The 25,624-nt window shown below is 50.8% G+C and overlaps 1 protein-coding gene across 2 annotated transcripts in view; it reads right to left on the reverse strand.

Annotated features, from left to right (window-relative positions):
• The window catches only part of ACAD10 (acyl-CoA dehydrogenase family member 10), a 43,619-nt gene extending 18,945 nt beyond the window's left edge, over positions 1-24,674 (reverse strand). Inside the window, exons 1-12 of one of the 2 annotated variants that reach the window (XM_078611915.1) lie at positions 24,452-24,674; positions 20,857-21,047; positions 18,843-19,036; positions 17,662-17,853; positions 16,945-17,103; positions 15,765-15,921; positions 13,963-14,104; positions 13,002-13,070; positions 11,607-11,788; positions 10,134-10,284; positions 7,620-7,765; positions 6,840-7,013 (exon numbers count right to left, since the gene is read on the reverse strand). In XM_078611915.1, coding sequence (XP_078468041.1) covers positions 6,840-7,013; positions 7,620-7,765; positions 10,134-10,284; positions 11,607-11,788; positions 13,002-13,070; positions 13,963-14,104; positions 15,765-15,921; positions 16,945-17,103; positions 17,662-17,853; positions 18,843-19,036; positions 20,857-21,047; positions 24,452-24,582 — 1,888 coding nt within the window. In that variant the 5' untranslated portion in view covers positions 24,583-24,674. The remainder of the gene's footprint in view (positions 1-6,839; positions 7,014-7,619; positions 7,766-10,133; positions 10,285-11,606; positions 11,789-13,001; positions 13,071-13,962; positions 14,105-15,764; positions 15,922-16,944; positions 17,104-17,661; positions 17,854-18,842; positions 19,037-20,856; positions 21,048-24,451) is intronic. The other variant, XM_078611916.1, reaches the window with a different exon arrangement.
• Between the last annotated feature and the right edge of the window lie 950 nt (positions 24,675-25,624).

Here is a 25,624-nt window from a genome sequence, read left to right on the forward strand (position 1 = left end):
CTCACTGCCGTTACTCACCGCTGTTACACACCGCTGTTACTCACCGCCGTTACACACTGCTGTTACACACTGCCGTTACTCACCGCTGTTACACACTGCTGTTACACACTGCCGTTACTCACCGCTGTTACTCACCGCTGTTACACACTGCTGTTACTCACTGCCGTTACTCACCGCTGTTACACACCGCTGTTACTCACCGCCGTTACACACTGCTGTTACACACTGCCGTTACTCACCGCTGTTACTCACCGCTGTTACACACTGCTGTTACTCACTGCCGTTACTCACCGCTGTTACACACCGCTGTTACTCACCGCCGTTACACACCGCTGTTACACACCGCTGTTACTCACCGCTGTTACACACTGCTGTTACACACCGCTGTTACTCACCGCCGTTACTCACCGCTGTTACACACCGCTGTTACTCACCGCTGTTACACACTGCTGTTACTCACTGCCGTTACTCACCGCTGTTACACACCGCTGTTACTCACCGCTGTTACACACTGCTGTTACACACTGCCGTTACTCACCGCTGTTACACACCGCTGTTACTCACCGCTGTTACACACCGCTGTTACTCACCGCTGTTACACACTGCTGTTACACACTGCCGTTACTCACCGCTGTTACACACCGCTGTTACACACCGCTGTTACACACTGCTGTTACACACTGCCGTTACTCACCGCTGTTACTCACCGCTGTTACTCACCGCCGTTACACACTGCTGTTACTCACCGCTGTTACACACCGCTGTTACTCACCGCCGTTACACACTGCTGTTGCACACTGCTGTTGCACACTGCTGTTGCACACCGCTGTTGCACACCGCTGTTGCACACCGCTGTTACACACTGCCGTTACTCACCGCTGTTACACACCGCTGTTACACACCGCTGTTACACACTGCTGTTACACACTGCCGTTACTCACCGCTGTTACACACCGCTGTTACTCACCGCCGTTACACACTGCTGTTACACACTGCCGTTACTCACCGCTGTTACTCACCGCCGTTACACACTGCTGTTACACACCGCTGTTACTCACCGCTGTTACTCACCGCTGTTACACACTGCTGTTACTCACCGCTGTTACTCACCGCTGTTACTCACCGCTGTTACTCACCGCTGTTACACACTGCTGTTACTCACCGCTGTTACACACTGCTGTTACACACTGCTGTTACACACTGCTGTTACTCACCGCTGTTACACACCGCTGTTACACACTGCTGTTACACACTGCTGTTACACACTGCTGTTACTCACCGCTGTTACACACCGCTGTTACACACTGCTGTTACTCACCGCTGTTACTCACCGCTGTTACACACCGCTGTTACACACTGCTGTTACTCACCGCTGTTACTCACCGCTGTTACTCACCGCTGTTACACACTGCTGTTACACACTGCTGTTACACACTGCTGTTACTCACCGCTGTTACACACTGCTGTTACACACTGCTGTTACACACTGCTGTTACTCACCGCTGTTACACACTGCTGTTACACACTGCTGTTACTCACCGCTGTTACACACTGCTGTTACACACTGCTGTTACACACCGCTGTTACACACCGCTGTTACACACCGCTGTTACACACTGCTGTTACACACTGCTGTTACTCACCGCTGTTACACACTGCTGTTACACACCGCTGTTACTCACCGCTGTTACTCACCGCTGTTACACACCGCTGTTACACACCGCTGTTACTCACCGCTGTTACACACTGCTGTTACACACTGCTGTTACACACCGCTGTTACTCACCGCTGTTACTCACCGCTGTTACTCACCGCTGTTACACACCGCTGTTACACACTGCTGTTACACACTGCTGTTACACACCGCTGTTACTCACCGCTGTTACTCACCGCTGTTACACACCGCTGTTACACACCGCTGTTACTCACCGCTGTTACTCACCGCTGTTACACACCGCTGTTACACACTGCTGTTACTCACCGCTGTTACACACCGCTGTTACACACCGCTGTTACTCACCGCTGTTACTCACCGCTGTTACACACCGCTGTTACACACTGCTGTTACTCACCGCTGTTACTCACCGCTGTTACTCACCGCTGTTACACACTGCTGTTACACACTGCTGTTACACACCGCTGTTACACACTGCTGTTACACACCGCTGTTACACACCGCTGTTACTCACCGCTGTTACTCACCGCTGTTACACACCGCTGTTACTCACCGCTGTTACTCACCGCTGTTACACACTGCTGTTACACACTGCTGTTACACACTGCTGTTACACACTGCTGTTACACACTGCTGTTACACACCGCTGTTGCACACCGCTGTTACACACTGCTGTTACACACTGCTGTTACACACTGCTGTTACACACCGCTGTTACACACTGCTGTTACACACCGCTGTTACTCACTGCTGTTACACACCGCTGTTACACACTGCTGTTACACACCGCTGTTACACACCGCTGTTACACACCGCTGTTACACACTGCTGTTACACACCGCCGTTACACACCGCCGTTACACACTGCTGTTACACACTGCTGTTACACACTGCTGTTACACACTGCTGTTACACACCGCTGTTACACACTGCTGTTACACACTGCTGTTACACACCGCTGTTACACACCGCTGTTACACACCGCTGTTACACACTGCTGTTACTCACCGCTGTTACTCACCGCTGTTACACACCGCTGTTACACACCGCTGTTACACACTGCTGTTACTCACTGCTGTTACACACCGCCGTTACACACTGCTGTTACACACTGCTGTTACTCACTGCTGTTACACACCGCTGTTACACACTGCTGTTACACACTGCTGTTACTCACTGCTGTTACACACCGCCGTTACACACTGCTGTTACACACTGCTGTTACTCACTGCTGTTACACACCGCTGTTACACACTGCTGTTACACACTGCTGTTACACACTGCTGTTACACACCGCTGTTACACACTGCTGTTACACACTGCTGTTACACACTGCTGTTACACACCGCTGTTACACACTGCTGTTACACACCGCTGTTACACACCGCTGTTACACACTGCTGTTACACACTGCTGTTACTCACTGCTGTTACACACTGCTGTTACACACTGCTGTTACACACTGCTGTTACACACCGCTGTTACACACTGCTGTTACACACCGCTGTTACACACTGCTGTTACACACTGCTGTTACACACTGCTGTTACACACCGCTGTTACACACCGCTGTTACACACCGCCGTTACACACCGCTGTTACACACTGCTGTTACACACTGCTGTTACACACTGCTGTTACACACCGCCGTTACACACCGCTGTTACACACCGCTGTTACACACCGCTGTTACACACTGCTGTTACACACTGCTGTTACACACCGCTGTTACACACCGCTGTTACACACCGCTGTTACACACTGCTGTTACACACTGCTGTTACACACCGCCGTTACACACCGCTGTTACACACCGCTGTTACACACCGCTGTTACACACTGCTGTTACACACTGCTGTTACACACCGCTGTTACACACTGCTGTTACACACCGCCGTTACACACTGCTGTTACACACTGCTGTTACACACTGCTGTTACTCACCGCTGTTACACACTGCTGTTACACACTGCTGTTACACACCGCTGTTACACACTGCTGTTACACACTGCTGTTACACACTGCTGTTACTCACCGCTGTTACACACTGCTGTTACACACCGCCGTTACACACTGCTGTTACACACTGCTGTTACACACCGCTGTTACACACCGCTGTTACACACTGCTGTTACACACTGCTGTTACACACTGCTGTTACTCACTGCTGTTACACACTGCTGTTACTCACCGCTGTTACACACCGCTGTTACACACTGCTGTTACACACTGCTGTTACTCACTGCTGTTACACACCGCTGTTACACACCGCTGTTACACACTGCTGTTACACACTGCTGTTACACACTGCTGTTACTCACTGCTGTTACACACTGCTGTTACTCACCGCCGTTACACACTGCTGTTACTCACCGCTGTTACACACTGCTGTTACACACTGCTGTTACACACTGCTGTTACTCACTGCTGTTACACACTGCTGTTACACACTGCTGTTACACACTGCTGTTACTCACCGCTGTTACACACTGCTGTTGCACACCGCTGTTACACACTGCTGTTACACACCGCTGTTACACACTGCTGTTACACACTGCTGTTACACACTGCTGTTACTCACCGCTGTTACTCACCGCTGTTACACACCGCTGTTACACACCGCTGTTACACACCGCTGTTACACACCGCTGTTACACACTGCCGTTACACACCGCTGTTACTCACTGCTGTTACACACCGCTGTTACACACTGCTGTTACACACTGCTGTTACTCACCGCTGTTACACACTGCTGTTACACACTGCTGTTACTCACCGCCGTTACACACCGCTGTTACTCACTGCTGTTACACACCGCTGTTACACACTGCTGTTACACACTGCTGTTACACACCGCTGTTACACACTGCTGTTACACACCGCTGTTACACACCGCTGTTACACACTGCTGTTACACACTGCTGTTACTCACCGCTGTTACACACTGCTGTTACACACTGCTGTTACACACCGCTGTTACACACCGCTGTTACACACTGCTGTTACACACTGCTGTTACACACCGCTGTTACACACTGCTGTTACTCACCGCTGTTACACACTGCTGTTACTCACCGCTGTTACACACTGCTGTTACTCACCGCTGTTACACACCGCTGTTACACACTGCTGTTACACACTGCTGTTACACACCGCTGTTACACACTGCTGTTACTCACCGCTGTTACACACTGCTGTTACACACCGCTGTTACACACTGCTGTTACTCACTGCTGTTACACACCGCTGTTACACACTGCTGTTACTCACCGCTGTTACACACTGCTGTTACACACCGCTGTTACACACTGCTGTTACACACTGCTGTTACACACCGCTGTTACACACTGCTGTTACTCACCGCTGTTACACACTGCTGTTACACACCGCTGTTACACACTGCTGTTACACACTGCTGTTACACACCGCTGTTACACACTGCTGTTACTCACCGCTGTTACACACTGCTGTTACACACCGCTGTTACACACTGCTGTTACTCACCGCTGTTACACACTGCTGTTACTCACCGCTGTTACACACTGCTGTTACTCACCGCTGTTACACACCGCTGTTACACACTGCTGTTACACACTGCTGTTACACACCGCTGTTACACACTGCTGTTACACACTGCTGTTACACACTGCTGTTACACACCGCTGTTACACACTGCTGTTACACACTGCTGTTACACACTGCTGTTACACACTGCTGTTACACACTGCTGTTACACACTGCTGTTACACACTGCTGTTACACACTGCCGTTACACACTGCTGTTACACACTGCTGTTACACACTGCTGTTACACACTGCTGTTACACACTGCTGTTACACACTGCTGTTACACACTGCTGTTACACACCGCTGTTACACACCGCTGTTACACACTGCTGTTACACACTGCTGTTACACACTGCTGTTACACACTGCTGTTACACACTGCTGTTACACACTGCCGTTACACACTGCTGTTACACACTGCTGTTACACACTGCTGTTACACACTGCTGTTACACACTGCTGTTACACACTGCTGTTACACACCGCTGTTACACACTGCTGTTACACACTGCTGTTACACACTGCTGTTACACACTGCTGTTACACACTGCCGTTACACACCGCTGTTACACACCGCTGTTACACACTGCTGTTACACACTGCTGTTACACACTGCTGTTACACACTGCTGTTACACACTGCTGTTACACACTGCCGTTACACACTGCTGTTACACACTGCTGTTACACACTGCTGTTACACACTGCTGTTACACACTGCTGTTACACACTGCTGTTACACACCGCTGTTACACACTGCTGTTACACACTGCTGTTACACACTGCTGTTACACACTGCTGTTACACACTGCTGTTACACACCGCCGTTACTCACCGCTGTTACACACCGCCGTTACACACTGCTGTTACACACTGCTGTTACACACTGCTGTTACACACCGCTGTTGCACACCGCTGTTACACACCGCCGTTACACACCGCCGTTACTCACCGCTGTTACACACTGCTGTTACACACCGCTGTTACACACCGCTGTTACACACTGCTGTTACACACCGCTGTTACACACCGCTGTTACACACTGCTGTTACACACCGCTGTTACACACCGCCGTTACTCACCGCTGTTACACACTGCTGTTACTCACTGCTGTTACACACCGCTGTTACACACTGCCGTTACTCACCGCTGTTACACACTGCTGTTACACACCGCTGTTACACACCGCTGTTACACACTGCCGTTACTCACCGCTGTTACACACTGCTGTTACACACCGCTGTTACACACCGCCGTTACTCACCGCCGTTACTCACCGCTGTTACACACTGCTGTTACTCACCGCTGTTACACACCGCCGTTGCACCACCCCCACTACACCGTTTCACACCGCTGTCGCACCACCGTCGAACCACTGCCGTCATACTCTCATCACACCGACGTCACTCCGCTGCCGCCGCCGCCACTGTGTTAATTTAGCTTCACGAAACAAGCGACTAAGGGTTTATCATTTGCTGCACATTTTTGTCCACGTGATCACTTCAAAGTACGAGGCATGAGCCCGTCTCGACGGGGCATTTGGCCTACTCTTCCACGCCGGCCAAGAGCCCTATCGGCCGAGTGTGCGGGGCGCCCACCTGAGAGCGCCCGCTTGTAGACGCCCTGCAGGATGGCGGCGACGCGGAAGAACGAGAAGGCCAAGTAGAAGTGCCAGTCCTCGACGGGTGGGCGGCCCGAGGCGCCGCAGTACGCCTTCATCGCCTCCTCGTCGCTCGGGATGCCCAGCGCCACGAGGTCGCAGCCCTTCAGCCCTGCGGAAGGCGGGCGGCGTCGCAGGGGGTTGTAGCGCGGGGGCACGCGGACGAGGAGGGGGGGAGTGCGGGCGGCGATTTTACAGGCGTCACGCGGGAAGATTCTCCTGAGGTCGGAGCACGAAAAATAAAACGCGCGAGACGCCGAGGCGTTGGGTTGCCCGATGTGCCGGTCACGCCGAGCGGTGAAACGCGTCGTCCGCTTTAGTCGAATGAATCGACTATTTCAAGATTCGGAGAGCCCAGATCTACACGTGTCTCTGCGCGTGCGTGTGCATTGGTGGGGAGCGCTCGCGTGGTGGTGAGCGCGCTGCGCTATCAACCGAGACCGTGATTCGTGTGCGAGTCCCCCTCGCAATCAATTAACAGGGGAGAATATTGAACCGATCCTAGGCTTTCCCTATGTTGACCCAGGCTTACATGAGTAGCTAGTTGTGTGTGAACATCAGGAAAAGGTGGCCGGGCGTGGCGTTTGCCACCCACTCTTCTCGCGTGCCGTACCGTGCCGGCCTTCACACGTAGACGTCCGCTAACGGCACTAGCCCCAACAATCAGTTGAAGGCTTATACAAGGAGTATCTCTGCGCGTGTGCGTGTTTGCACGTACCGGGCAGGATGGGGAAATTGCGGGGCAGGTGGTGAGCCAGGCAGCTGTAGGAGAGGTCAGAGAGCGGGTCGCCCAGCGTCGACAGCTCCCAGTCGAGCACGGCCCGCACCTCCAGCCGCTCCGCGTCGAACACCAGGTTGTCCAGCCTGGCCAACCGTCGGGCGTGCGTGTACATGCGTGCGCGAGCGAAAGTTCAGTCCCTGGAGAATCTCACAGCAGCGCGCGGGGCGAAACGTCGGACGTCGCCGACGGCACAACCGCAGACGCCCACGCGGGCGGTGGTGTCGGGGAATTAACGGTCAACATTTCACCGGCAAACATCGTTTTCCTCGTCTGTGCTGCCACCGAGACTCATAATTTGACAAACAAAATCGAATGATTACGTTTATTCAAGTTCAAGTTCATTTATTAGGTATAGCCCTGTGAGCCATTCGGCTCTTGAATTGGGTGCAACCGCAACAAACAAAAAACTAAAACATGAACAAAAAACATCTTAAAGTGAATATGTGACTGAGTGCAAACAGAAAATCCAATTAAAGACAGCAAAATATTGCTGAAAAAACACCGTACACCAACGCTGTGTGCAAAAATCCCAGTGGGATGCAAGTCAAACAAGCAACAACAACCACAAGACAACTTAGATTAAGGCCATAAGTCTAACTCTGTACTACAACAAACTTGGCTAAACCAATACACTTTTCGAAATCACCAAAATAAAGCCATGAAAGCAATGAAACAGTGATCATAGGAACTGTGACGGAATTTTCACAATAAATGGCATAAACAACCGTTGGGGAACCATAGATGAAGGTGGAAGGCTACCATGCGGTGAGCCAGCCCAAATAATTGCTCCGAGTTCCCTCTTGTATCAGCTGTCTTTTCAGCCAGTTAAGTGTTCCTACGTGTGGCAAGAAACCGCAGAACCAGGAGAACACCCACGCATGCGACACTGTGCCATACAGAAGGGAGAGATGATAGCAGGCCAACACTTTGCTGTACTGCATTCTGCTGGCGAGCCAGGGTATTGCACCTCGATGCACATTGTAATTTGTGCGGTGATCCACCAACCGTCGCTGCCCACACAGTGCTGGATTAGAGGCGTGCGCCACCACGGGCCATGCGTTCATCCCATCCCCATTTGACTACTGCGATGTTAACTGCCTCGCCTGGCATGCAGGAGGTCGTCGGTTCGATCCCGACCCTGACGCCTGCTGTGTATTTGGAGTTTGCGTGCCTCTCTTTCATCATCATCACGGTGGCTAGGAGATGTTAACTACCTTGCCTGGTATGCAGGAGGTCGTGGTTTCAAATCCCGACCCTGACGCCTGCTGTGTATTTGGAGTTTGCGTGTGCTCCCTGTGGTTGCATTGATTTTGATCCGCGTCCTCCGGTTTTTCCCTCCACATTTAGATACATGCGCTTAGAGCAGAGGTCGCAAACGGGTTTTGATTGCTTACCCTTACCCGGCCGCACCAGGGTCGCAAACGGGTACCCGTACCCGGCCGAGTACGGGTAGCCGGGTATCGGGTAGGATACGGGTATCGGGTACCCGATTGCGACCTCTGGCTTAGAGTATTCGGCTGCTATAAATTTCCACATGATAAGCCATCATTGTTGTCACAATGGAGAAGCAAGTGTTTGGCACAGTGGACCGTTTTGTCACGATGAGCAACAAAAGCATCAAGTTGCATCCAAGGGCATAAGCCGCCCCACCCAAAGAGGGGAGCACGTGCGGAGGGAGCTCGCTTTGAACCCCCCCCTAACCGCAGGGCTCACCTGAAGTTCATAATCTAACGTTTTTGGGTTTAGATCGCGTTATTTATAAATGTGTCGTAACCCTCCACCACCCGACACGGCCAATCAGTAAAAAAGTGTCACGTTGACAAAAGACAAAATAGTTCACTGCTTTAGCCCACCAGTGTGTTGAAGCGTGAAACCACAACATTTACAATTTGAGTATGACGTTTCGCTTGTAATTGCATCCAGCATCATCGGGCGTGAAACCACAACATTTACAATTTGAGTACGACGTTTCGCTGGTAATTGCATCCAGCATCATCGGGCGTGAAACCACAACATTTACAATTTGAGTACGACGTTTCGCTGGTAATTGCATCCAGCATCATCGGGCAATTCGCCAGAATTCGCCAGAAATTGCCCGATGATGCTGGATGCAATTACCAGCGAAACGTCGTACTCAAATTGTAAATGTTGTGGTTTCACGCTTCAACACACCGGTGGGCTAAAGCAGTGAACTATTTGTCTTTTGTCAACGTGACACTTTTTTACTGATTGGCCGTGTCGGGTGGTGGAGGGTTACGACACATTTATAAATAACGCGATCTAATGTTTTTCTCTTCTTGGTTCTTTCGGTAAAGTCACGTAGAAGGGAAGTCATAAAATAAGAAAAATGAAACATAATAAAATAATTCTCACGACGTTTCGGCCACAACGCAAGCAGCCGTTGATTATGAATAATATTGGTCGCGACAGCCTCACACGCGTTCAACTCACCTGAAGTCTCCGTGCACCACACAGGTCGCCTCCTCTCGGGGCAGGTGAGCCGGCAGCCAATCCACGAGCAGCTCCATGGAGGGCAGCCGTTTGGTCTCGCTCGCTCGGTATTGCTTTGTCCACGTCTGCACCTGACGCCCCACGTATCGTCCTGCCAGAGATGCGTTTTTGTTTGCCGGTTGGCTACTTACACTGGTCAGCAAAAAAAAAAAAAATTCTGGCCTGGACTTTTGCAGCTGTTTTAGACTAATTTCAGGGTGCCGATTCCAAATATTATCTCAGATTTGCTCTATCACATCTCATGTTATGCTATCGGCATACCCCATTTTCATTGATTTTACCCGAAATTAACTCTGTCACTTATGATTGCAAGTTGTTGCGAGTCAGTGACTGCTTTAGTGTTAAAATATGGTGCTGCATTTTTAGGATAGTGTGTTTATAATATCATTTTATGTAGATATCCACATTTATTTAATATTTTTCTTCTGCAGTTTTTATTGAAAATGCAATATTTGATATCTCAAAAACATGATGTGATAAACAAAAACTGACGCCAGATTTGAAATCAGCACCCCAAAATTACCTTACAAATCCTTGGAATACCTTATGCCAGAAAAAGTGTGTTGACCAGTGTTATTAATAATAGAGTTTGATCGCGTAAATATAAATGTGCCGTTAAACCCGTCACCATCCGACACAGCCGATTAGTAAGTTTAACACGTAGGCTTGTACGGTTTAAAGCTTTCGTGACTGCAGGGATTCGTATTCTTGGTTCTTTCGGTAAAGTCACGTAGAAGGGAAATAATGAAATAATGATAAAACATTATTATAAAATAAAAATAAAAATATAATTATGTTTTTTTTTCCCTTCTACGTGACTTTACTGAAAGAACCAAGAATATATAGGCTTGTACGGTTTACCATTCGAGTACGATGTTTCGCCAGTTTCACAACTCTGGCTATCTGCGGATAATATTGATCGCGAAAGCCTATTACGTGTTAAACTGGCTACTTCTTGTAGTACGTGCAAGGCATGGTTTTTTTCTGGAATCTCACTGCAGGACGAGGGCGTCAGTGATTGCGTGAATTAACGTGACGGCACTTACGCACGCAGGAAAGGCCTCGCTGAGTCTCGAGAACTCGCGGGGGGTGGAGGGGGTGGGGGGGGGGCCTGTTTTACATTGGGCAGGCCACGCCTTGACAACAAATGATGAGACACACGACGAAAAATGAACCGCGGAATGGAGATAGATGGCAGCAACGAGACAAAATTACAGAGCTCGGAGACCACTCGTGGACAAGAACAACCAAGCAAGGGAAGCAATGTGATACGATAAGCGAGGCCTTTGCCCATGAAATGGGATGCTACAAGCTGACAAACAACAACAACGACGACATCCATACATTGGGATTTCCGACCAAACTCTCCAGGGACGACTTGCGATGGGGGTAGTGGCAACGCGGGGAACCCACCGGTTTTGCCGAAGTCTGTGAGCCCCACGGAGCTGGGATCCACCCGGTGGATTTGGCTGAGCACGGAGGTGACGGCGGAATAGACCTTGCGGCGCTGCTCTGGAGACAGATCCGGCAGCGACGGGTCTTTGAAGATGCGCCCCTCGGCGTACTCCATCAGGTAGAAGGGCGTCCCCAGCACGCTGCGAGAACGGGGCAGCAACGTTCGTCGACGACGTTCGGACAGCAACAGACCAAGCCCGATACCCGCGCGTTGGCTTCGGAGAAGCCATTCGATGGCATCTGGCGAAGCTGAATGAAACTTAAACTGTTTTCTATTTCGCCAGGCAAGTTCCACTGAGCTGTACAGCTCTTTTCTCAGAAGCGACCTGGCCACAAATCATAGCCCGACGAAGCGGCTTATCACGTGGATATTTATAGCAGCCCAATACTTGACACGCACGTTCGTTCTAAATGTGGAGGGAAAAGCTGGAGGACACGGAGAAAAATCCACGCGACCACTGGGAGAACATGCAAACTCCAAATATACAGGTGTCAGGGTTGGGATGGAACCCACGACCTCCTGCATAACAAGGTGAGAGAGTGAACATCTCGCCACCGCGGTCCTCCATTCGCCACCGTGAACAGAATGCGTGTGCACATTCCTGCAAACCCACGTGGGGGCAACGACCGGTGACAGGGCTCCAATTGCTCGGCCACCACTCCCCAGACAGTCGCCGATCGCCAGCCAACACCGGTGACGATTGTCTGAACTGGTCCTGAGGCCTGGCCTCGGTCGACCTGGTGCAGTGCGTTAAGATTGCCAATGGGAAGACAAAGGCGGCCAGGTGCGGTGCTGGCCACCCACCCCCTTGTGCGCCATGCCGGCCTTCATAGGTGCTGCTCGCTAACAACACTTTTCCCCAACAGTCTGTTACAGGCTATACGGGCGGATCTTTGTCTTTGGGTCGACCAACGCGTGAGTGGCAGTGTTTCTTTCCCACGTTGGTTGCTCTTGCGTCTTGGTGCCTGAAGGACGACGATTTCCTGTCGAGACTCGAGTTGTCTGCGAAGTTGTCTTCGATCGTTGAGCGACGTTTGTGTCTCAAACTGAGAAGCGCCGCGTCCAACCAGCTGAGCGCCGGCGCGGCCCCTCCATCGCGCTATCCTCACAGCTTGGTTAGTAACCGATGACATGTCACAATCAGGCACCGTGATTCGAATTAAGATTCTGTTATTTGTCGTCGTCTCGTGCGTGCAGCCTCCCAATGTCCAACGTACCAATGCGCCTGCAGCAAATATTCAATCGGTGCACGCTACCCGCCTTGCAGGTTAAGTGTGTGCGGGCGAGTAAAGTATGGTGTGTGTGTGTGTGCGCGCATACGCAGGTTGTTGGCGCGTGGGATCTTGACTCACCTGGAATCCTCGCACAGAGAGAGCACTTGTGGTACGGGAACTCCTGCCGCTCCCAGAGCCTTCATCACCCTGCACGGAGCACAGACGCACACAACAAAGACAAAAGATCCCCAGTGTAGCCTCCACAGACGATTGCAGCAAGTGCTGATGAAGGTACTCGGGGTGATGGCGGTGTGGCCCGCACCATGCCGGGATGCCCTTGTCGCCCCAGCGATGATGTTTACATTACCCCACGCAAAGGAACTAATTTAAGGCAGTCAACCTACGGGAGGGGCCAACACTAGCCCAGATATCACTCGAAATTGATGTTAGTCGTGGGGCGGTAATGGAACTCGGGTTAATTAAATCACGATGCCACCACTCCATGCCTTTAAATAATTGGTTTTAAAATGTACCAAGAAATAACATCCATCCCCCACACCTCCATCAGCTGACCAACTCCGAAACAATTATCCACCGAGCAAGTGCGACATAAATGCATTCATGCGGCATTATTATCATTATTGTCGTGAATACAGGAGCCAAGAGAGAGCAGCCACTGCTCCCCCATCTCGCCACCCACACCTGCATTGGAGTGGCATGGTGGCAAGATGTTAACTAACTCGCCTGGTATACAGGAGATTGTGGGTTCGATGCCGACCCTGACACCTGTATATTTGGAGCTTGCGCGGATTTTTCTCCGGGTCCTCCGTTTTTTCCCTGCACATTTAGAATCAACGTGCGTTTAGAGTATTTGGTTGCTATGAATTTACACGCGGTAAGCCACTTCGTTGAGCCATCATCGCATGTGGTGGCCGGGTCGCTTCTCAAAAAGAGCTCATGAGCTCAGTGGGACTTGGTAAAATAAAATAAAAATTGCTTAGTTTAGCAGCAGTAGTTTGCATTTTTCTCCGACGTGAATAATAACTTTTGTCGGATAGCTACAAAATCCGGACCGACAATTGGCGCCGATTAGCTGCACCTGTACTCCCTCTCAACGGCGTGCGCCGATGGCAGCAGCTTTCCCGGCGGCTTCTTGCGCAGGACGAGCTTGCGGTCGCCGCACTCCACGTAGTACGTTGGGTTGGACTGGCCGTGCCGGAACTGACGGACGAGTAGGGCATCTGTTGAGGTGCAACACAAACCATAGACTCAACACACACCACAGACTCAACACACACCACAGACTCAACACACACCATAGACTCAACACACACCATAGACTCAACACACACCATAGACTCAACACACACCATAGACTCAACACACACCATAGACTCAACACTGCACCACAGACTCAACACACACCATAGACTCAACACACACCATAGACTCAACACTGCACCACAGACTCAACACACACCATAGACTCAACACACACCATAGACTCAACACACACCATAGACTCAACACACACCATAGACTCAACACACACCATAGACTCAACACACACCATAGACTCAACACACACCATAGACTCAACACTGCACCACAGACTCAACACACACCATAGACTCAACACACACCACAGACTCAACACACACCATAGACTCAACACACACCATAGACTCAACACTGCACCACAGACTAAACACACACCATAGACTCAACACTGCACCACAGACTCGACACACACCATATACTCAACACTGCCCATAGACACAACACACACCATAGACTCAACACTGCCCATAGACTCAACACTGCACCATAGACTCAACACACACCATAGACTCAACACTGCCCATAGACTCAACACTGCACCATAGACTCAACACACACCATAGACTCAACGCTGTACCACAGACTCAACGCTGCACCACAGACTCAGCACTGCCCATACTCAGCAATGCCGACAGACTCACACTACCCATTAACATTGCCCATAGACTCAGCACTGCCCAGAGACTCAACACTCCCCCTGTAAATTAAGTAGGCCCCCTCCTTAACCTCCTTTCGTTCCTCTCTCAGAGCCTCACCTCTTCTCCATTGCCCAACCTCTACCCCCTCCTTCCCCTCTCGTTCCTCCACTTCTTCCCATCCCTCCCCTACCCTTTCGTCACCCCCACGTGCCCACTCTCATGGTCACTCATTCAGAATATCAGAATCATATTTATTTACACTGAAGGAATCCAATGAGCTATAAATCGATTTTTCACAGATGTTCAGTCGGGGCAAGCCCTTGCACGCCCTTGCCACCTAAATCACTCGATTTTTCTCGCCGCTTTGAAGAGTACGAATACCACTGCCGCACACAACAGGCGAGTTCTAGGCAGCAAGAGGCACGATCGTGACCGCTGGATCGGCTTTCCCGATCGTACACGACGCCAGGGTGCAATGCAACAACGCGATGTGGATGTAGCGTCTCAAGCCGTCGCTGTGCAGGAAGAGGGTGACGCATGCACGCACGGGGGGAGACCACTGGAGATAGGGAGATATCGGACACGGAACAGATTCTTTTAACAAAGGAACAGCCAACCCTGTAAACAGAACCGACCCTAGACCTTTGGGGGCCCTAAGCAAAATTTGGTAGGAGGCCTCTTTGGTGTATGATTTTTTTCACCCACTAGCTAGCAGTGACTCTAGGGGGCCCTCTGCTGGCCACGGGGCCCTTTGCAATTGCAAGGGTCGCTTAGTGGCTGGGCCGGCTCTGCCTGTAAAAACCCCAAACATGAGCTCCGTGCATGAAGATGCGTTGCGACCTGCTTGAACGTCGGACGTGTCAGTGAAACAAAGTAAAAGCGTAAACATCATTCGTACACGGTGTTATTATTTCCCGCTCACCGGCGTGCAGCCCCAGTGCCGTGCGCAGGTAGGCAGCCAGCGCCCGCTCGTCAATCTCCAGGCCGGCGCGCACCGCGCCGGTGTCCGGGGCGCCGTGGGACAGCGAGAAGCCCAGCAGGGACTCCAACTCCGCCAGTGCCACCTTGAGGTCCCCCACCTGCAAGGGAGACAAAATCCTCCCAATTGGTATCATTCGGAGGGGCGCACGCGTTCTCATCAGATCTCAACTAAACCACCGGAGCGATTTTTATTTTACCAGGTAAGGCCCACTGAGATATAGAACTCTTTTTCAGAAGGGACCCAGCCACAAATGACAGCTCAAGGAAGTGACTTATCGCGAGGAAATGTATAGCAGCCAAAAACCCTAAACACACGTCGATTCTAAATGTGGAGGGAAAACTGGAGGACCAAGAAAAAAAATCCACGCGACCTGGCCACAAATGAAAGCCCAACGACGTGGCTTATCACGTGGAAATGTATAGCAGCCAAACCTATAAACACGCGTTGATTGTAAACGTGGAGGGACGCAAACACCAAATATACAACAGGCGTCAGGGTCAAAATCAAAACCACGACCACCTGTATAACAGGCGAGGGACTTAACATTTCGCTAAGCCATCATTGTCGTCGCGGCCACTATCATAATCGTCGGCCGCAATCAATCCACCGCTGGACGAAGGCCTCCTCAAGCCTTTCGCCATCTCTCACGGTCCAGCGATCAAACGATCCACGCCGGCGCCTGCCAAACGAGCCGGTTTCGTTGTCCCACCTCTGTGTGCTCCCTCCTTTAGCTGCCACTCCATCGTTCTTCCCGACCACTGGCTCTCCACCCCATTCAGCGACGTGCCCTACCCCAATCCAACTTGCTTGTCTCAGCGGTCAACGTGATGTCTCCAACCTGTGCCTTTGTTCCCCGAACTCACGTTGCTCCTCCTTCCGCGTCTCGATGTCACACCCGACGTGCGTTCCACCACGCCTCGTTTGCCGCGCTTATCAGGCGTAGCCCTTCCTGCGCTGGACGTGACGCGACACGACCCTAGGCCACCAGCGGAGAGCCGCGCGGCACGACCGGGAACGCCTGCGCGGCGGGACTTTTCCGTCGTGGCTATGTTGTGTCGTTTGTCGTCGTCACCGTCGTCGTTCAAGGCTCGTGCAGTGATCGTGGGGGGGAGGATCGCACCTTGATGGTGCGAAGGCCCAGGGCCCGAGCCGGTGCCAGGTTTTCTCCGAGGTCGTCGAGAAAGACGGCGCCGCTCGGAGGAACCCCGAGCTCTTCCAGGCAGAGCGAGTAGATCCTGGGGTCCGGCTTCTTCATCCCGACCACGCACGACTCCACCACCTACCCCACGATGAGACCAAACGCCAAGTGGTCACATCTTAAATTGTCACACTGCTGTTAAAAATAATCTACGCTTTGGGTTTCCTGCTGGCTGCTGGCTGGGCTCCTGTCCAGGTCGTTCAACAGAAAAGCGCTCTGGAGCGCTCTGCCCATTGAACGCAACCCCCTTTACTGTCGCATCCGTACAATCTCGTTTGTTTTGATTACTAGCGTAAATCTTCTTGGTTCTTTCGGTAAAGCGTCTTTCCGACAGACCTGTTCTTCACCTGAGGACGGCTGCTTGCATTGTGGCCGAAATGTCGTGAGAATTATTTTATTATGTTTTATTTTTATTATTTTATTATTTCCCTTCTACGTGACTTTACCGAAAGAACCAAGAAGACGAGTCCTTGCAGTCACGAAAGTTTAAATCGAAATTTACTAGCGTAAAGTAGAACAAATCCATGCATTTTTGCATTCGCGTCAAACACAAGCCAGCAGGGCAGACGACTTTAGGAGGAGCCGAGCGAACGTATCTGCAATAACCGGCGGCGGCATGTTGGGAGGCGCCGCGCTGACCACGTCGAAGAGGGCGCGGTCCAGCGGGAGGAACGTGGCGCCGCCGCGGACGTAGAAGTTGTTGGTGAGCAGCGCCGTCTTCACGCCGCGCTCGCGCACTCCCCTCAGCGCCGCGAGCGCGCCGGGCACCGGCGTGGCGAGCTGCCCCACCAGGTGTGCCACAAAGCCGTCCACGCTCACCGCACGCCCCGCCTGCTCCCCCGCGGTGAACACACAAACGACAGCGGCTTTCAATTCATCGGCGTCGGCCAACGATTTTCCAAGCTCTGCAGCCCTCCAGTTAATCAGGCATTTATTCGCTCGTTAATGAGTGTTTACACGCGGGAGGAAACAGCAGCACATGGAGAAGACGCCTCGCGTGCGAAGGGAAAACACTCTGGTCCCATACGGAAGGAACAGGTGGAGTCCACATTCGTTCTCTACTGCATTCTACTGGTGGGCCAGGGGTAGGACACCTCCTCGACGCCTACGGGAAGGGAGTATCACAACATTTGTGCGATCCACCAACCCTCGGTGCCTGGATGACAGGCCACGTGCATGCCACCACAGCCCTATGGCTGTGGTGGCTATGCACGTGTTATTGTGTCCGTGTGTTTGTAACCACTATTATTATCGTGTTATTGTTTTAAATATTTGATCACATTTGGGGTTACGTTACCACTGTCACAGCCTGACAGCTGCTGTTGTTGTGCATGTGCATCCTGTGTTCTCGATTCACTGCTGGATGAGTGCCTCCCACCACCGCCCGGACCAAAAATGGGTTTTGTATCATCCGTGTTTTCATTTCGTCTGCTCCACTCTTGCCCCCCATCACTCCGGCTAATCAAGAATTGCCCGCCGGGTGGCTCAGCGGTACGGCGAGCCGCTCGCAATCGAAAGGAGTGCAAATTAAAATCCTGCTTGGGGGTTGACTCGAGCTCTCATCCATCCTGCCGGGGTCGATTCAAACGAGCACCTCAGCGTGGGGAAGTTAACGGCGGTTGTCCTTCAGGGGAAGACTCGCCTCCCGTCACAGGGATTGGGGGTTTCCCCCGCTCGCTCAAGAGCTGCAGAGAGGAACCGAGCACAACCTTGAGCACCACCTTGGTGCTTATTTCGAGCAGCAAATCACGTGACTTTGAATCGCAGGTTGACTGCACGACCGGCGTCCGTGCACGGCGATCGCGCTCGGCGCTGCTTACGATTCTGGAGCAGTCGGCGCCGAAGAGCTCGTCAAACGTCTCGGGCGACATCTCCCCACGCTGGTAGCGGCACCACGCGTTCGCCTCGCCGCCGTCACGCAGCACGCGCAGCACCGTGCCGCCCGGCAGCCCGCACGCCGCCTCCCACTCTACGCACCACACGCACCTCCGGTCAGCGCGGCTGGCTACGTGCGCTGCGGAAGAAGTTCAACGCACGTATATGCACACGCATGCACCACGACGGCGACGGCAGCGATAGTGACGACGGCCGCTGTTGAGCACTAAGTGGCGGTGACGTCACCGCCTGGAGCCTGTGCCATGCTAGGTTCACTTTTATGCCGTCACGTGACGTGTCGAAGGCTCGCTGCTGACAGGAGGTCACGGGACAGAGCCAAGTGCCGTGTGTTGATTGACGGAGGTAACTGACAGATGCAGTCAACTTGCTGTATTTTAATCGCCCGGCCCTCAGCTCATTGTTCCGAACGTCACTCCTCTGCCCTCCCGTGTTGCTGGAGGGCAACTACCTCCAACTGCCCAGTAGCGTCCTTCACGAACCTCCTCAACAGAGGCGGATCTTAACACCGCTGGTACCAGTCATCTGCAAGTCCACTCAGCCCAACATTCTCCAGTACCACATTAGTCCCTCTCTTCTCGAGCCCATGCCGTGCCCATTTAGCCCCCTCTATCGGGCCAAACAGAAGCTGCTTGGACATGCAGTGGCTGGGCATGCAGACTACATGACTCAGCCAATGTACCCTCGGCTGTCAAATATCTGCGAGCTCCTCGCACAAATCAAGCATGGTTAAAACCAGGATGGATCGTAGGCAGACCAGCCGGAATGTATTAAATCAGCGCAGACACACACACAACATACACGGCCCCTCTGTAGCATTACGGATTGATGGGGCAAACGCTGCTAGTGGGCACCTATTAAAGGTTGTCACGGCGCACGAGGTGGGGGGGGTGGGAGGCGAGCACCACAGTCTGGCTGCCTTTGTCTCCCCAATGCGGCAGTATGTTTCCCACTGCACCAGTCATGAGTTTGAGTCAACCAAGGGGAGACCCAGGCCCAGTTCAGATATTCGTCACTGATGTTGGCCGTGATTGGGAATCAAACTCAAGTTGCCGGTTTCAGAGCGCGGTCTGCTAAGCAGTAGGCGACCATCCCCACGACGTTTGGTGATTATACGATGTCAGAACTTTCTGACAGCATGTGTATTATAAGCGTTATAGATTGTGAAGATGCAACAATGACTTATGGTAGACTCGTGCCGAGCAAACTTCAGTTGAAGAACTTGTAAGCAATTCTTATTCACACTGGAAGTACATCAAAGAAACAAAAACAACACGACAAACATGTGAAATACAATTACTAAGTTATGGGAAAGCGACATTGTGAAGATCATCACATCGTGACATTGAATATCGCATCATGCAAAACGATATCACAGCAAGCCCACCTTGCACTGCACAGGGACAGCTTCCTTTGGTTAGACTGAAGCTTGGCATCGGAATTATCGAGGTGGGACGTGATGCAAGGTGCTTCGAGTTTCGGACGCATTTAACCCTTTCCTGTTCCAATGACGTACGTGTCAGTACGTGTACATCACCAGTACCGAGGCTCCCACAAGGCCATGCGGGAGGGCATGCGGTACAGTTTTGCGCCAGCCATCAATGAGTGTGGCCGTGTCGCTACAGTTCTCTGCGGTGAGTATGCCCTCCCATGCGGGAGGGCATGCGGTACAGTTTTGCGCCAGCCATCAATGAGTGTGGCCGTGTCGCTACAGTTCTCTGCGGTGAGTACAATGTCTTTAAAAACAACGGCGCTACGCCTCTCCAAATAAAATTCCCGCTGAACCGCTTGCGCGTTCCGAAATTCGGCGGTGAGCGGGACGACCCACCCAGCAACTTGCAGTCGGAACGTGAAAGGGTTAAGTGCCCCATAAATACCAGCGACCCTTGTCCTGCCGGGCCCCTCGGTCAGGACAAGGTTCCTCGCCTTCCGTAACGACACCTTGTATGGGCGGGTACGGCGACGGCAGGATCACTCCTCCCATGTCGAAAATGACGGCTCTCACGTCGCCGGCGCCATGGCTCCATCGCGAGCCCTCGAGTCGCGTGGCGCGCGGTGCCAGCGGCGGCAAGGGCAGCAGCGAGCGCAGGCGGGGACTCCGCCAGAGGCTCAGAGAGTTCCAGCCGAACATCCTGATCGGTGGGGGTGGAGGAAACAAGGAGCACAATTGGTCTCTCGCTGGACATAAGCGGACACATTTTACAAAGTGGATTTGTGTATGTGTACTTGTACGGTACGGTCTTTTTGTCAAGCCACCGCTGGATGACGTCCCCGAGATGTGGGTCGTAGGGGAGGGTGGGGGGGTGTTATTTTACCGGCGTGTTTGACGGTCGGTCGGTACAGTTTGGTGAATGCGGGGGAGGCGTAGACGCTGGAGTAGAGGGCAACAGACGTCTCTGCACTGGCCCCCTTCTGACAAACGTAGCCCTGCAGCAGACTGCAACACCTGTTTTACGAGTGGCTATCACCCATTCAAGCATTGTCCAGGCTTACACCTGCTGAGCTTACGAGATCAGGCGCATTCTGGATGATTCGGCCACATAGGCTGTGGAGTTATATCACGCCTAAACGCAGCATTTCAATATGCGATACAGTGGGCATATTTATTGTATATACAGGGTGCTTAAAAAATGTTTAACACTTCTCAGAATTTTCAACAATACCACAAGACATGTGCCTCCGGGCTCTGGAGACCACCTGGAGAAGATTCCAGGCACGTGTTGACAATTATGGCGAACAAGTCGAGACTCTTTCACTTTTCGAAGCTATTAACGTCACATTTGTTATCATGTTACAGTGTATTATCCGTTCTTTTTCCATTAAAAACAATAGTCGCATATAAGTGTTTACCTTTCTTTGAAGCGCCCTGTATATAGTGAAACAGTCATACAAATAAAGACATCTCGTATTAATCAACTGCCCAAGCTCTGCAGTCCTCTATATACCAAGGTGTTATCTGCCAATTAATGAGTGCTTACATGTGGGAGGAAATCGGAAACACTTGGGAGAAAACCGCACGCGTGCGTGGGAGCAAAACTCTACCCCGTACGGAAGGGACATGTGGAGATGTGGGCTTTGCACAGAACGAGTTGAGTTGCAGAGGTCTGTTCGTCAGTCGATGTGTTCCTAAGTCCAACTTTACTCCTGTCGATTCCAAACACGCTGCACGGCGTGTAAACTGAACACGGTGAATGGCTTTAAAAGTTGTATAATATCCTGTAGACGCCACTGGTTCTTTATGCTCTGCATATGTCGATGCCACTGGTTCTTCACGTTCTGCAGATGTAGATGTCACCACCGCCATCTATTTGCGCGGCGGTTGAACTTACGACTCTCGATCGGAAAAGCTGCAACTGGATATACGGACGAGTCCGTTCGTATCTCTGAAAGTTCGTAAGTAGAGGAGGGCCTGTACTGCCTTCTCCTGGAGAGCTAGAGTATGGCTTACAGGAAGTTCACAGCGTAAGACTAAAATAACACCAAAGGAACATTAAATTCACCCAAACACAGCTGTCAGCAGTCGAAGAGCATGCTTGCCAACAAGGACATTCAATTGATTTTGATAAAGTTGAAGTGTTATACAGAACTAATTTATTACTGGCCAAGATTAGTTAGAGAATTAACTGAAATTGAGAATTCAAGTAATTTTAATTGCTGTAATAGCTATAGTCAGCGCAGCCTGGAAGCGTATTATTAAGTAAAGCACAAAATATTGTTTTTTTCGGTAAAGTCACGTAGAAGAGAAATAATAAAATAATAAAAATAAAACTATTAAATTTTCCCTTCTATGTGACTTTACCGAAAGAACCAAGAATATGAATCCCTGCAGTCACGAAAGCTTTAAATCGAAATTTAAAGCACAACACACATTTTAATTCCTTACAGGTGAGTCACATGCTAAGTGGCTGACTACTGACCTATTACATAATTGCATACACCCCCGCCTCTGATCTCGAATCCAGATGGGTGTTCAACAACGATGACGTGGTCCTGCACTATTTAAGACCTGAAGCAGGTGGATGGCTTCACTATTCCGGCAAATCGCCCGAAGATGCTGGATGTAATTTCCAGCGAAACGTCAGACTCCAATTGTAAATGTTGTGAATCCACTCTTCAACACACCGGTGGGCTAAAGTAGTGAACTATTTTGTCTTTTTTCTTCTTGGTTCTTTCGGTAAAGTCAAGTAGAAGCGAAATAATACAATAAAAATAAAACATAATAATATAATTCTCACAACGCAAGCAGCCGTCCTCACCTGAGGACGGCTGCTTGCGTTGTGGCCGAAACGTCGTGAGAATTATTTTATTGTTTTATTTTTATTATTTTATTATTTCCCTTCTACGTGACTTTACCGAAAGAACCAAGAAGATGAATCCCTGCAGTCACGAAAGCTTGAAATCGAATTTTTTTTTGCGTCAACGTGACACTTTTTTTTACTGATTGGCCGTGTCGGGTGGTGGAGGGTTGCGACACATTTATGAGTAACGCGATCTAAACCCAACAACCTTTAATTATGAAGAGTTCGAGGAGTGATCCATCAACCCCAGCTGCTGCCTCCGCAGAGACACCCGCAAGCCCCCGGCAATGACTCTCGACCGTCTGTGGGGCAGGTGACCACTGCCATACGGCCATAGGGGCCGTCCATAAATGACGTCACGCGATTTTGGACGATTTTTGACATCCCCCCCTCCTCGTCACACGGCGTCACAAAAAGTCAGACCCCCCCCCCAAATATGACGTCACAAAGCTCTGCCCCCCCTCCCCCCAAAAAAATATAAAACATGCTTAAAATCGCGTTAAACTATTGTCATTGTAGTGCGTATTTAATGTGGCGCTGTACTCTGTTGTAGGAGAAAACATTTATTAAAAAATATATTTAAGTAGAACGTGTTGTCTATATTAATTTAAAGTTGCGCATTTTGATGTGACGTCACATTTCTCACCCACCCCTCCTCGTCATACATCGTCACAAATGTCTGACCCCCCCCCCCTAAGTGCGTGACGTCATTTATGGACGCCCCCCCCCCCCCCTTACAGCTGCTGCTATTGCTGTGGGTGTACAATCTTGCGTCTCTCTCCACGCCGTATGGGGGGCCGAGCCGTACGTTGACCATACTTCACTACGTGGGTCGACCACGTGTGCGGCACGGCAGCGAGGGACGACTGCCCACAGCACCTATAGCACCTGTTATGCACGGCGATGAGTCGCCCATCCAACTCAGTGCTCAGGCTCAACCCAGGCTCGGATCAGGGCATTTAAACCCCGTGGTTAACAAATTACTTTAGCGAAAGAACCAAAGAGTATGGATTCCTGCAGTGACGAAAGCTTCAAATCAAGTTACAAAGCAATTATTTGTTAATTGCTTCCTACGGGTTGTTAGCATTGCCACTCATTGCATTACCAGCCGCCACAACATTGTGTTTATCTTGTAAAGAATACTGTAGTGGCGTTATCGTCACGTAACAAGCGCGTCGTTTCTCGCGTGGCGGGGCAAGAGTTGTGCACATTAAACAACAACAACAACAAAGTTTTACGTTTCAGAGGCTCGCGATGTCTGGAACGTCGTCAGCATGAAGCGCGCAGGCCGCGTGGTTTGACTGGGTGAGAGGTCGGCAGCAGACAGAGGCAACCACGGGGAGGGCTGCAGACAAGAGCAGCCGTTCATTTGGAGGTGTTTTTTCTATATTCTTGGTTCTTTCGGTAAAGTCACGTAGAAGGGAAATAATAAAATAATAAAAATAAACCAATAAAATAATTCTCACGACGTTTCGGCCACAACGCAAGCAGCCATCCTCAGGTGAAGAACAGGTCTGTCGGACGCTGTCTTTCCGACAGACCTGTTCTTCACCTGAGGACGGCTGCTTGCGTTGTGGCCGAAACGTCGTGAGAATTGTATTTTATTACGTTTTATTTTTGTTATTTTATTATTTCCCTTCTACGTGACTTTACCGAAAGAACCAAGAAAACGAAGAAGTATTTCGTCTTTTTCTTTGACATGTTGCTGTACCCCTGGCTTAGCCTGTTGTGTGGACTTTCGAACCCCCGGTGAGCCTCCAAGGCCCACTCCAGACACGAGGGGGCAGTGTCAACACGGCTGTGGAGCCCTGGACGGGGATCTGTGTGGGCCGGACAATTTCACGGGCATTTTCCAGTTTGTCTCTTTTTTATTTACACGCTTTCATTTAACTCACTCTGTTGTTGTTGTCGTTGTTGTCGTTGTTGTTGTCGTTGTTGTCGTTGTTGTTGTCGTTGTTGTATCCTCAAATTTTGTAACTCAATTTTAACCCACTTCCCAATGAGGTATCGGCTGCAAACTTGGTATACTTACGTCATACTGATGACAATACTATCTTATATATTTTTTTAAACATTCTTTTTTATTACACGCTTTTATTTAACTCACTCTGTCTGTTGTTGTTGTCGTTGTTGTATCCTCAAATCTTGTAACTCAATTTTAACCCACTTCCCAATGTGGTATCGGCTGCAAACTTGGTATGCTTACGTCATACTGATGACAATACTATCTTATATCATAAAAAAATAAAATAAACATTTTTAAACGATCTTTTTGATATGTTATGTTTCGGCTTGGGTCAAATTGTCCACGGTCAACTGACGTTGGCTGTAATTGGCCACGGTCCCTTACGTTATGGCAAGCTTCGGGGCCACTTCCTGGAGTCGTGGAGTTCTTCCATTCCTAGTACATT

The sequence above is a fragment of the Lampetra planeri genome, chromosome 37 (genome assembly GCF_965212315.1).
Source record: "Lampetra planeri chromosome 37, kcLamPlan1.2.h2, whole genome shotgun sequence".
In the NCBI taxonomy this organism is placed as follows: Eukaryota; Metazoa; Chordata; class Hyperoartia; order Petromyzontiformes; family Petromyzontidae; genus Lampetra; species Lampetra planeri.